Source organism: Lethenteron reissneri, chromosome 24 (genome assembly GCF_015708825.2).
Source record: "Lethenteron reissneri isolate LAM-NWPU_2019-01 chromosome 24, ASM1570882v1, whole genome shotgun sequence".
In the NCBI taxonomy this organism is placed as follows: Eukaryota; Metazoa; Chordata; class Hyperoartia; order Petromyzontiformes; family Petromyzontidae; genus Lethenteron; species Lethenteron reissneri.
In genome coordinates this window covers 3266027-3280416 of record NC_083802.1, presented here as the reverse complement: position 1 = coordinate 3280416, position 14390 = coordinate 3266027, and the positions used below count along the sequence as shown (strand labels likewise).

At 41.2% G+C, this 14390-nt stretch overlaps 1 protein-coding gene across 1 annotated transcript in view; it reads left to right on the top strand.

Moving 5' to 3' along the window:
- LOC133346425 (ceramide transfer protein-like) overlaps positions 1-14111 on the top strand; it is a 113860-nt gene extending 99749 nt beyond the window's left edge. Inside the window, 6 exon segments of the mRNA XM_061557985.1 lie at positions 39-171; positions 1084-1154; positions 2365-2493; positions 4268-4397; positions 8662-8795; positions 10040-14111. Coding sequence (XP_061413969.1) covers positions 39-171; positions 1084-1154; positions 2365-2493; positions 4268-4397; positions 8662-8789 — 591 coding nt within the window. The 3' untranslated portion in view covers positions 8790-8795; positions 10040-14111.
- The last annotated feature ends 279 nt before the right edge of the window (positions 14112-14390 follow it).

The following is a 14390-nucleotide window of genomic DNA, read 5'->3' as shown; positions in this document are numbered from 1 at the left end:
GTGATCGGCGCGCGTGTGCCTGTGATCGGCGCTTGCAGGTTTACCGGCGGGAGGTGGAGGACAATGGCATCGTGCTGGACCCTCTGAAAGCCACACACACCGTGAAGGGCGTCACCGGCCATGAGCTGTGCCACTACTTCTGGGACGTGGGCGTCAAGAATGACTGGGAGAGTGAGTGGATGCACCCGGCGGGATGGCGGAGGGGATGAGCAGCAGCAATCTCTCCAGTAGTGTTGGGCCGAGGGGAAATGATGTAACTTTGACTTAGGCTGCTGGCTCTCTCAGGTAAAGTAGCATCGTCTCGGTTCTTATAACATTTTGGATGTGGATAAAGCTCATTCTTTATCATCACATGTAACTTTACGTAGCTTTCTTCGAATGGAAAACATAAGTAGGCTATTACCGAACACAACTTGCAATACAGATTAGCTGCTGAATTACAAGATCTGTCCTTGGCAGTCTGGGCTAGATGGGTAGAGGATGGCCAGTTCTTCCATCCATTGCCAGGTAATGGAATTAAATTCATACCTTGCCCAATGCTGTTTTATCGAACATGCGTTTCAGCTATACGCGGTTTACTTTTTGAGGTATGTTTTGCACTGGGGGTGATGTTTTGGCTATACGCGGTTTGACTCTGCTAGGATTCTCATCTCTGTGTCGACAAGTAGTGCACGGTCCACTTGTACAGTAGAGTACAGTAGAAGCTGCGCATTAATATCTCGTCTATAATTAGGAATGCCCTAATTGGTTGGAAAAATTACATGGCAAATTTACCAAATACACCAAAACTTTGCCCATTGCAGGTTTTCCCATCGTGGATTTGACCATTTGCACCAAATTTACTGAGATACATTTGGCCGATCACGCCCCTGTAGCTCGACTATTCCCAAGTGAAATGTTCCTATTTGTCATTGAGATTTAAAAGGCAATGGTCAATATTGCGGAGTCAAAATCGGATTGAAACGACGACAGTGTTCACAATGTGGGGAAAATGTTCACATTCATCCAAGGTACAAGCTGGCTAGAAATGTAACAAAAATAGCAGTGTATATAAATGTTTTTTGTGTTTGTTTTTCTTTGCAGCAACCCTTGAATCCTTCAGAGTGGTGGAAACACTGGCAGACAACACAGTTATAATATATCAAACACACAAGGTAAGACAATTGACAATACTAATCACTCTGCTTATGCGTCTCTAGATATGTGCAGCACAGCGACATTGGGCATTGCAACATGGTGTAAAAAAACACTTCCTTACAAGATGACAAGACATTTGTAACATTGTTATGACATCCCAAAACATGTAAATGATGACCATTACCTTCTTGGGGAATGCAGTTTAATTGAATGAATGCATTCAGTTTCAGTGCTTGCAGGCAATTTGTACCTCGTTTCTAAATTCCGGTATCTATAAGTATATGTACTGATTTGTTTCTTAAAAGTAGGACGGACACAATTTGCCCTTTGGCATGAAAAGGTTTGCGCAGAGAACTTGTTTGTCAAATACGATGGACGGCAGAGAAGACTCCCAGAATATACTTGTTGGATACACTCCATATGAAAACGAGTCGGTGCATTCTATTTTAAGCTCTCCAATGTGTGGGGTATTTTGATTTGTATAGCTGTAGGTATATACAGGTTTCCCTCTTTTATGGGAGGTACTTGCGTTACAAAAACAACAGCTGTCTGCCGAGTAGCGCACGCAGTACACACACAATGTTGTCCCGTGTCCAACCGTGTAGTCTCATGAGTGAGTTCAAATCGCATCAAATTTAGGGTGGAAATAAGTTAAACGTGAAATCGCATAAACCGAACCCGCTTAAAGTGAGGGAAACCTGTATAATATATATTTTTCTTCTTGGTTCTTTCGGTAAAGTCACGTAGAAGGGAAGTAATAAAATAATAAAAATAAAACACAAAATAATTCTCACGACGTTTCGGCCACAACGCAAGCAGCCGTCCTTGCGTTGTGGCCGAAACGTCGTGAGAATTATTTTTTTGTGTTTTATTTTTATTATTTTATTACTTCCCTTCTACTGTACGTGACTTTACCGAAAGAACCAAGAAGATGAATCCCTGCAGTCACAAAAGCTTTAAATCGAAATTTACATATATCTTTTTAAAATCTCCTTTATTAAAGGGATTATTGATCCGCAAGTGGACAATTGGCGGACGGGAACTGATACACGCGTGTCCTTGGTAGTTTTATCAGTTGATTGATGCAGGGGCTATGTCCCCATGTGCTGTGCACGTGCTTCCGTCTCCACGTGACATGTCTATGGTTTACGTGCAAGTTCGATTACTTGTGCGTGCGTTTATTTGTGCTGACCTTGCATGTGCCATGCATCGCCCTTTCCTTTGCAGCGCATATGGCCGTCCACGCAGCGAGATGCCCTGTACCTGTCCTGTCTGAAAAACGTCTCCGCTGCCAAGGAAAACTACCCCGACACGTGGATCGTCTGCAACCTCTCCGTTGATCACGCAGATGTGCCCGTACGTTTTGGGTTACACGTTTGTCGGGGGTCCAGGGAAAGACTTTTGTTGCATGAAGGCAAAACATTTATCGAAGCAACTGTAATTTTTCTGAAATCATGTGCTGAGTTTTTTAACCGACGAGTAAAATACGAGAGTTTACGTAAAGCTTCGTCAGAATCGTATGAATATATTATGCACAAGTCTTCAAATATAGGGAAACTCTACGCAAGTAAAGCAGTATGCCAGCAGTGATAGCAAAGGACAAACCTAGAATCCTGTAACCGCTGAGTGTGATAATTCTGTTATTAAAGCCCGAAACTGAGACTGCTGAGGAAACTGGACCTCTGAACCTTGGGTTGCAGCAGGTTTTACGGTCTCAGATTGGTTACCACGAATACATTAACAAGTTGTGCTCATTGATTCGACCAATGCCCATGGCACTTTATGCATTGGTTGATGGACATAAAGTGAGCCACTCAGCCATGCAGTGGAAAGCTGCCTGGCTTTGTTTTCTTTTCCTCTGCTCGTACCCCGACGTGACTTGACACGACAACGTTTTGGGGTTTTCTTTTAGAGACCACCACTTAAATACATGGCTTGGCATGAGGCGGACAAAATCATTGGTAGTAAAAAGCCAAAATGAATTTTAATACTGCATTGATGCACGCCTACACAGTGATTCACTCGTGAGTTAGTGCACTCTGCTGCTCTTTAAATGCTCGCACAGTCCAATAATATTTTCCGTGTTTGTTCAGGTATTATTTGTCGATACGTCAATTGCACGTGTCATATGGTTGTATTACAGCATTCACTGGCAATATGGTACTTTAACATCTTAGAAAAAATATAAATATGATGTCGAAGTAATTAATCAATGAGATGGAAATCATGTTTCGAGCCCTTGGCCACGACCACCTGCCAGAACTCTCTAGCAGGATCTCCCCCCGGACCACGTGACCACCCCTAGCCCCCATTTGGGGCCCCCCTGTAGACTTAACCGGTCACGTGTCCTCTCAGGTCAAGCAGAGTGCATGGCCCTCAGTAACCCCTTCGCTATGGCCAGCACTCTCACACCCGATCCTCTAGGGCTGGCATTGCACGCCAAGTATGATGCCATCCAGTGCTATCAATCAGCGCTGACCAAGCCCCTCCTAGGGCCGGTACTTCACCCACATCATCGTGGTGTCCGCGATGTCGTTACACCGCACGCCGTGCCTCTCTAGGGCGGCCGGCATTACACAGTGACATCTCGTGATGTCACTACACATCTCATGGGTGTGCTGCGTGCGTGCAGTTTAGGACAACTCCCTGTGAAAGTGCCGTATCCAGCTATGCCCACTTTACTTTCTACTGAGTTATGATTTCATTTGGTATTATGTTTAAAGCATACATTTTATTCTTGTAAATATTCAGTTCATAAATGTTACATGTGACTACAGACACTAACTAGACCGCTGCAGGAAATCATTGATCTTGTATGACATTCAGTGGAAAAGGCATAAATGTGGTATGTAATCATCAATTGAGTTAAGGTTCCCAGAAGTGTTAAAGTAATAAATGTTACGCTAATGCTGTATGTAGTTTAAGCAACTTCTTCAATCGCAGTGCTATTAAACTGAATATATTTAAGGCTTTATCATTGAGATTTGCTCTATTTCTTGTGGTTTGAGATACTCATTGGCATCGCACCATTTCCTGTCCATGATTTAAAGCAAGTATCTAAAATGTACTCCGTAAAAATATACACCGGCGCATACTCGAGATGGGCTGCTGCATGTCTGTCCACAATCAGGTGACTGGAAAGTGCGTGCGGGTAAAGATCAACATCGCCATGATCTGCCAGACGTTCGTGAGTCCACCAGAGAATGGGCAGGACATCATGCGAGACAACATCCTCTGCAAGATCACCTACGTGGCCAACGGTAGGGCCTTCCACTCGCGTCACCTGACAGGGCAGCCCAAAAATGAGCTGACAGTGCACTCCGCAACTGATGAGTCTGCAATCTATAAACTAAACTATATTTCTGTATTACCAGGTAAGGTCCACCGAGCCATATAGCTTTTTTTCAGAAGCGGCCTGACAACAAATGATCGCTAAACAAAAAGTGGCTTGTGGTGTGGGATTTTATAGCCAAATGCTGAATGCATGTTGATTCTAAATGTGGAGGGAAAAACCGGAGGACCCAGAGAAATATCCACGTGACCACGGGGAGAACATGCAAACTCTAAATATACAGGTGTCAGGGTCGGGATTGAAGTGACGATCTCCTGTATACCAGGCGGGGTAGTTAACATCTCGTCACCATGGCGCCCTAAACTGTCGATTTACCGTTTTTAACATGATCATCAAGGGCCACAATAAAATTCTGCCTGATTTATTAATGTATTTATTTTATCAGGGTCAACGTAACCAAGGCTATTGACTGCGAGGGCAATGTGAATCCATTACTTCCAACGCAATGCAAATAATAAATGTCTGTTCTGGTGTGACTTTCACCAGCTCGATATTAATCCACTAATCGACTCATAATTACAGCTACACAAACAAATACGTCAAGAAGTTGAACTGTATTTTAGGCTTTCCCTGTGTCCATTGTGGTGCGTCCACGGACAATGAAGAAAGACAGTGCTGCTGCGGACCTCAGTCACGTCCGAGCGCTCTGCGCGCCTCATTAGGTTGGCACTGGGAGCTCATTGATGGCAGGCACAAGAGCCTACAGATGCATCGTTAGGCCTTGCTCAGCTGCCTCGCCCTGTTCCTCCTGACTGGCTGTCCTCAATAGCAGACAAAGCACAGTTAATGCATGGTATATATTAGCAACATGGGACAAATTATTATTTGCAAACGATTCATTTTAAGTCATTTCCAACATAGCGTTGAATTAGGCGTTTTTTACATGGTGTCCAGCCAACAGTTGCTGCAGCCTTCGCGAGGTTGCGGAGGTTTTCTGGAAAGAAAGCGTTGCTTTAATCGGCTGTAATTCCGTATTATGTACCCTGTTTGTCATTCCCCTTCTGTGTTTAACACAACTAAATAAGACTTGCCTTGTCTGAGCTGTGGTGTGTGGGCAAGGCTGAATGGAGCGCCGCAGTGGCTAGGAGATGTTAACTACCTCACCTGGTATACAGGAGGTCGTGGGTTCGATCCCGACCCTGACGCCTGTAAATTTTGAGTTTTTTCCTCCGCGTGGTCGCGTGGATATTTTACCCGGGTCCTCCGGTTTTTCCCTCCACATTTAGAATCAACGTGTTTAGAGTATTTGCCTACTATACATTTCCACGTGATAAGCCACTTCGTTGAGCTAGTATTTGTGGCCAGATCGCTTCTGAAAAAGAGCTATATAGCGCAGTAGGCCTTATCTGGTAAGAAAAAATTGTACATAAAATAGTAACGAGGGTGCCGTTGTATCAGCTGTTGGGGGACCCTTCGTGGTGGATCTCTGTTAATGCATGGGTGGCCGTAGTCGCCAGGACCTTTTTGAAATCTAGATTGAAAACTCATTTCTTTCAAACTACTTTTTCTGTTTCGTTTGTTCTCCCTCCCCACACCCTCCAATTAGCACGGTTGCCTACGTACCTTGCAATATAAGTTAAACAGACATACGTATATAACACTCAGGTGACGGTGCTTCCCCTCAGCGCCCCCTTGATGAGCATCATTATTAGGTTTCAAATCATCCACCCTTAGCAATGATTCAAATAATTGTCATGATTCGAGGGTGTGATTTGATTCAAACGTCTTTTTTTTTCAGTCTTTTTTTTCCCATCTCATTTTTGTATCGGGTTTTTTTCATCGGTCTCATTTGTACAGTTTTGTTCACCCTATTCGCCTAAAAGTTACAAGAGCTTATCGTTTTAATGTAATTCACATGTGCCATTCAGTGCTTGTAAGAGTCTATTTTAATGAATAATTCCTTGAATCGTTAAATGCCCAATTGTTAGTAACCACTCCTCATTCCAAAAGGTCAAAAGTGTCCCTTGCACCCTGGGTCTCTTAACGCGTTAATCCAGCACTGAGCGTGAGCGGCAGAGGTGACACCTGGGATCGTGACATCTTCCTGCTTCACACTCGCAGCCTCTCTCACTCACCCCGACTTGCACGAGACACTGAAAGGACCCCCCCCACCCCACACCTCTTTCGCCTGGCTTTCAAGTGACGCCGAGTTTGGCTCCGCACCGCAGTCACAGCAGTCGTTTGTGTCCGCAAAATGTTGTGCGCGTTGTAAATGTGACTGTTTTAAATTCTAATCACATTTATAGCAGCATTGTTACCTGAAATTTTAATGAAGACCACATTAAATTTTGATTTGAAGCTTTCATGACTGCAGGGATTCATATTCTTGGCTCTTTCGGTAAAGTCACGTAGAAGGGAAACAATAAAATAATACAAATATAAAATATGTGTTGCAGTCGAAACGTCGTGAGAATTTTATTGTTTTATATTTTTATTATTTTATTGTTTCCCTTCTACGTGACTTTACCGAAAGAACCAAGAATATGAAGACCACATTGTGTAATTTATTACAAATTATACCATTACAATTCTACCTGACCCCAGATTTTATCAGAGGGCTCTCAAATCCACGTGTGTGCCTGTGTAAGGGATGAGCTCACATTTATTTAAATCTCTTCCAGTTGCAAATTCACAAGGTTGGATGCACTTTCTGTGTTTCCCTATACGGTAACATGTTTATCATTATCATGACATGGCTGCTCTCATGAGATCATGGACACAAACGGACAGTGATAATTCACAATACTGGAGCATCCATAGCAGCATTCATTGCTGTTGAAGGAGATAAGTTAAGATCGCATTAATTGTTCATACCAAGTCACAGTAATTTGGGGGGGGGGGGGGTTGCTCTATGCCATGGCATGAGCGACACCAAGCAGACTGATCGGCGAACATCGCATTTCAAGTAACAGTTGCCAGCCACTTCGTTCTAGATAATCCAAGGGTAGCAGTGCCTCTCTTATCAGTCTACTTTCTTATCCTTGGCTCATATTCCACATATTTCGAAGTTTTAGAAATATTTTTTCCCTAGAGCAGAATTTGTTGCAGGTGAGGTGATTAAAATGTATTTTCTCCAGACGTAAAAAAATGGCTTGACATTTGTTCCTAATGATACACTCCAACTGTTCTTATTTTGGATGGGTTGTGCATATTAAAATGTGGATGAAGCTATGTCCTCAGATTGTTATTCATTATGCATGCCGTTTCTCTCAACGGTCACCCAAAACCACAGTACATACCTGGGAATGTCAAGAAACCTGACGTAAAATAATTAATATTCTTGTTATTTATGTTATCGTGAACAGAATGATTACAGTGATTTAACAAAGTGCAAGGGCTTACCCAACTTTTTTGCCTCACTAATGATTTGCTGAACTGCACTAGTCCTTTAAGGCCATGATACACGAGGGTAGTTGTTAGCAACCATTGCCAGCAGTGGTCACTGGCAACGCATTTACTGCGAGTTGCTATGGCAACTTTATAAGGCAGTGGCATATGGTGACAGAGTTCTGCCCAAGTATTAACAACACTGTTATTTGAAAGTGAACAATGATTGTTCTGCAGGCTTGTGCCCTTAAGTTATCGTACAACCTCTGTGATTCTGATTCGAAGTCGCCATCTCACTTGCCCACTCAGGGGATCGACAAATAATATTTATCAAAATCTAGCCACGTTTCTTTTATTTACAATGGAAAACAGTTGTAGAAATTATGCCGGTGACAGTTGCCAGCAATGACTGCACTGAATTTGCCCGGAGTGCACACGTGCCATGGTCCATTAGGGCCTGTGCTCTTTTGAGATCCAGCGTCTCAAACGTGACACGAGAGTGACATCGCCAGAGCAACCCCACGCTCACATTCTTTACGCTAGGATCTGTGGTTTGAACAGGATTGTTTTTTTAACGAACATCATATCTCTTGCCTTTTTTTGTCAATTATTTTAAACTTGTAGTTACCTCACCCACAATGCGAGTGCAAGGTGCAACTCATCAAGTTCAGAAAGAAGGCATATTTTGTAATAATTAAAAATGCATAATTCTGGTGATTAAACGGCAATATAATAAAAAAAAACTGGAGCAATAACGTTGAAACATTTTATGCCAAGAAATATTTGTACATAAACTATTTTGTTTCTGTCTGGCTGCTTGCGTTGCTTGTGTGTGTGACCCGCAGTGAACCCTGGAGGCTGGGCCCCTGCTGCTGCCCTGAGGGCCGTGGCCAAACGGGAATACCCCAAATTTCTCAAGAGATTCACTACCTATGTCAAAGAGAGGACGTCCAACAAGGCCATCATGTTCTAGATACGGGTCAGTATGCACTTATCCATGAGGCTGGTACACGTCGCTTGGGTACCCTGCATTCTCAAAGCTGGTAAATAGTTGTACGGTAATTCTTCGTTTTTCACAATAGTTGCGTTTATGAAAAGTGCCGCTTTAAGCGGAGTTGAAAAGGGTACGCTGCCGCGTACTGTATCATTCCGCGCGTATTCCCAGAAATCCCATCACCATTCAGCCGCGCAGCTCAAGAAAGTACTTTGTCTTCGACCGCTCAGAAACCGCATTATTATAACACGAGTGCGCACGGCATTGTGCGAAAGGTGTTCTCTTGTAGAAGAACCGTGTTATAGCAAAACCGTGTTGTATGAAAACACGTTAAGTGAGGACTTGCTGTACTTGTGTCGAATAAAACAATGTTTCTCTTGATGACTTGTGTGCATTTGTCCGTTATCATGCTGGTTATCATGCTGGTGTGTATGGGTATCACCATAATAAATCTGTTTCTTTTTTTCCTGGCTTTCGAATAACACACTATAATTGTTTTGAGTTAATATTTACAATTCCATATTCACATTCCCCATTACTTTTGCACAATTCTGTCTACTAAACAGTGGACATAGAAAGACCCAGTCACATAATTTGCAATAGCAGGCATTGGTGTGTCACAAGCCAAAGCACGCATTTTACATTTTTCCTTACTTGAAATGTACAAATGTAATACCGAAAGACCCAAAGAATATGAAATCAACACCTAATTTTCACAAGTTTTACTCCTGATCACCTATTTTCTCTCTTAATCATTATTCTCCACCTGTCTTTTTGTTTCACGCTAACCCTCCTTTCCAATAGACTTAATTACGTGGGTTCATCTGGTCGTATAATTTGAGTTAATCTCAGTGGCCTCCCACTTGGTAAAATAACACAATTTTTCCACCGATTTCACCTATGATTAGAATTATTGTGTTAAGCTATCAGGAGAAGCATGCAAGGATTCACCACATTCCCCTGCCCCAGGCCCCAGCCGTTGTGTTATCACGATTGTGGATCGCATTTTGATTAAGAGCCAATTATTAATAGTCTAATATTTACCATTTTATTTAGATTGTTTTTCATTTAATAGTCAATGTACAGTTTTGTTTGCTCCTTAGCCTGAAAATATCGATTCTGGAATGCAGGTTTCAATGCATGCATTATAACTAAGAGCATCAATCCCTGAATAGTCGCATGCCCAATGTAGTCGTATAATTGCTGACTATTTCCACTTTTGATCGCAGGTCTAATGAAGGCCTGCTGATGACCTCACTGCAAATGGAGCTTGAAGTTGGTGTTTTACTCACTGAAGTCCGTACAAGCCTTCAACGGCCAGGACATGCTTTCTAGAGGATATCCAATCCAGCCGGTCACATCAGCCATGCATATCCTTGTCACTTTTGGCACAACACTGACAGTCATGTATAGTACAACTTCCCCTGTTAAGCTCCCCTCGTGCTGTTCTGTTCCATGTGCTTACCGCTGATCGGTTTGGAAGCTAATAGAGCAAACCTCACAGAGAATATTTTTTTTATTGCATTGGAAACTAATGGATTTTTTAGGTTTTGGGATTTTATAAATGTTCAAACTCGGTGTCTTACCAATAGGTTATTGACTATTCCATTGATTTTATATATTATTTTTTACAAATGTCTTTGTCATTTTCTATAGCTATAGACCATCCATGTAGGTTTGTGTTTTACATTAACAGATGAGCTACCAAGCTATGCTGTTGCCAAATTGCTCATGTTTTGTTGGCTTCGAGGCTTTGAGGCACGTGGTTGTATATGTAAGGTGAAATTTAGTAGGTGATATTGCTGCCTTCCACCGGATTGGAAATTTGATAACGCATATCCACACAGAGCTCACAGTACACCATCCACATTCAAACTCTCGCACGTTAGCGGTGCACAGTTTAGCGTTGTGAATCAAACATCATGTTCCGTCTAAAATGTATATTTTAAGTGCTCGTATAAAAGATGCAGTTTAATAACATTGTCCAACATTACATTTTAAAGTTTATTAGTAGATGCCAAGGTTTTTTTTTTCTACTGAAACTCGCATACCTTGTACAGTTTCTACTTTTGCCTTAACTAGTTCGTGTGACTTTGCTCGAGTGAAGAACTCTTCTGAGTCCTGATGGGCTTGAGTCCAATCATCCTTGCACGTCGTCGCGACGACGACTCCCTTTGGTGGTGTAGCGTATGGCTAGGCATGATTTACACACGTGGTGCATTTCATGACACTTGTGTTGAATGATATATCTGATTTTTTTTTAAATAGATGCAATATATATGAAAACAAAAAATCGTACTGTATCCTTTATAATTTCATCATGAAATAGCCAGGAAGCACTTTGCATTAATTCCAACTTTTGGGGAAAATTATAACATCGGGCACCTGGTGGATATTATGCGGATATCATAATGAGATGTGTATATCTGGATGAAAATGTTTTTTTTAAACCTTTATCTGTATACTGTTGGTCAGTGAGAATTGAGACTCGTGTCATAAACAAAAACTGTCGCTGGATGTGTCCCTGGTGTCTTCGACTCCACTGGGGGACATTCTCAGCCTTAGCTTGGAGCTGTCTTGATAAGTGGCAGAGAGCACAGTCTTGGAGACTGCTTTAGCCCTGTAATAAAATAACAAACAACCATAATTTTGGGGGGTTTTTGTGTGTTAGAGGAAAAAAATGTAGATTGAGTTGAAAAGATCAATATGTTCTGCATAAAGGTGGAACTGGGATATTGCAAATCTCAATATCCCAGTCAAGACACTGGGTTAGGATAACTTAAAGCTGTTTTCCCTAGGAGGACATGAAAATAACGAGTTTAAAGTTCCGTTATGTTTACCATTTCCGTGGCACTACAACCATTAATCGCAAGAGTGGAAAATACGAAATGTATCACAGATGTGATTACGGGTGTTTGGTGATGTAAGCGAACACAAGTTAAGTAAGCTGAGTGTTGTGCAGCATTGTGCTGCTGTTACAATGTGTGCTCTACAGCGAGCTACATGCATTGTACATCTATATGAGATGATTTTTTTTCATATAGGTTGCACCAATGTACCGTTATGCAGTGCTGACTAATAACATCCTTTTTGTGTGTGGTTAAATTAAAAACATTTTATTTTTGTAACTCAATGTTTTATTTTCGTACCAGGAACAGCAGCTTTTAGCCCAAACACCATCGGTTAACACTGCAGTAATTAAAACCGCATAGTATTGGTGTAGAAAAGTAAAAGATTGCACCCATATATGATTTGTAGAGTTTTAAAGGGCGACGCCTGACATTTGATCAATCTCAATTTGGCATTAAGGACTTGAACATGAGCTATAGGAAATTCGGTATTCACCAACCACGCTGCTTTTAATCATACATAGTACAGTGTTGCACACGCGTACATGAAGGTTTAAAATGTAAAACGTGTGGCCTTTACGATTGCATTTGGTAAAAAAATGTCTGTAAAATTGCAAGACGTATTATCCTACAATTGGGCATTTTATTACAGAATGTGATACGTTTAAGATGTACCTGTACATTTTTGTTCGTCTTTTTATTTACAACTTTTTCTGATAACAAGCTTTTTATACCCGCATGTATAGTTGGTTTCTTTCTGGTGCGCATTGTAAATTGAGTTTGCGTTGCGTAGAATTATTGAAACTGCTGCAAATCATTTGTCATTTTAAGAAGTACAGTATAGAGATTAACTTTAAAGTCTTAAGTTTAAGATACGTTTAAAACGTCATCTGTAACACTTTAAGGAGCACCATTGATTAATTTTAAAATTGCGTTTAATGTTGTAATAGCTTTCTTAATAGGTAGCTTAAGTCCCCTTATTTCAATGCACATTTGCTGTCTGCTGCAGTGCCACTTTGAAATTATCCCAAAAAACAATCATAGGTCTCCCTACTAATACTACTACCGTACCAGTTGTTACAGAACGCCATACATGGGGTGTATATTACTTTAACCCGAACCTGTACTAGTTAATGCAATCTTGCTCTAAGCACGCAAGTACGGCATTAAATTGTGCAGAGCACCACCTCTTGTGGGTTTGAGTCGTCATAATCCACTGCTGCTTTTTTATCTGCAGAGACAGATGCGTAATCTATGGATAAAGAAGATGCGAATTCCAAATCCCGTACAGCATTTATCTTTGAGACTTGTTCTGCTGTATTATGGCCTGTAGCATGTCCTGTAGATTGTGTTAATGATTGAAAGCCTAAGTTGTGTTAATGTTGTAAGTTGTGTACGTTTTCGTTTTTACCTTATTTGATGTTGTGTTTTTTGCAATTATCTATCGTTTGTAGGTTTGTTTTATTTTCAATGTGCACACAGTTGGTGAGATTGTAGCAAGATGCTTGGTGATGAATAAAATGCAGTTCTTGTGGTCTGCCCTCACTCTGCTGTTATATTCATGCCACCTGTCGCATCAGGCAAAAGTGCCTCCGCTCTAATTCCGTCAGTGTCAAAACTGGCGACACTGACCGCAACTGGAAGTGTGTCTGCACTGTTTACCATTTCGATTTGCGAAGGGGATAAATGTCGGAGGTTGCAGTAACTAGTGACATGCGTACGGTACTGTTGGTGAGAGCACAGCTGTAGAAGTAACTCCACGAAGCTCAAAGTCGCCAGATGAAATGACGATCGCAATGGGAATTTCATCTCGCACGTAACGTTTTTTTGATCCTGTGGATTGAATTTGAAATTGGTTCGTATTCGGTTGGTGTCAACCAATCGGCATGAAGCTTTGAGAAGTCTTTTTAAGTGGCAGGCTTTCACAGTCACGCTTTAATTGATACATGAATTCTGCATAGCCGAAAGAAATAACATCTCATGCCAACTTGCACTAAGTAATGTAAATACATTTGTTGGGGCTGAGTTGGTGGCCGGATTGTTTCTCCAAATTGTGTTAAGGTCGTGACTTTCCTGCGAGATGTATCTGGCATTTCAGGGGGGTGTGGGATCTATAAATGACGATCAATATTTTCAAATGAGAGATTTTACTTAAAACTACATTGGAAAGTTTTGTTAACACCCTTTGGAATTTAAATAAGCAGCTGGTGATTTGGGTCTCGTTGTTTACGATGACAATGAACGTTTGGTTTATATAAATTCTCAAGAATTAAACAATAAAATGTGTTAAGAGGTTTTTAATTGTGTGCCTTGTTATTTGATTTAGATAACATTGTTTTTGGTAAAATTGTGTTTTTGATTCTAAGACATTTGCTTTGATTTGCGGTCCGATCGTAATTCTAAATACTGCATAACTAAGAATTCTCAAATAAACACTCTACGTTCAAAGGTTTGCGTTGTGTCCGGTTGAAACATTCTGAGAAATTGTGAGCTATACCAACATGTGCAAGTTGTATGACATCCTTTTCATGTCCATTTGTGAGCTATGATAAAGGCTCCGTGCCGTATTTTTGTAATACTTCTGCCTTTTAATCATATATGCCTGTCATAATTTTTATATTTCACAAAAATTAAGTTTTTTTAAAGCCACATTAAAGGAATGCATTTTATGGTATGATCATCTGAACAAATTGGACTCTTTCCAAGACCATCATTATAACGTATATCTAGT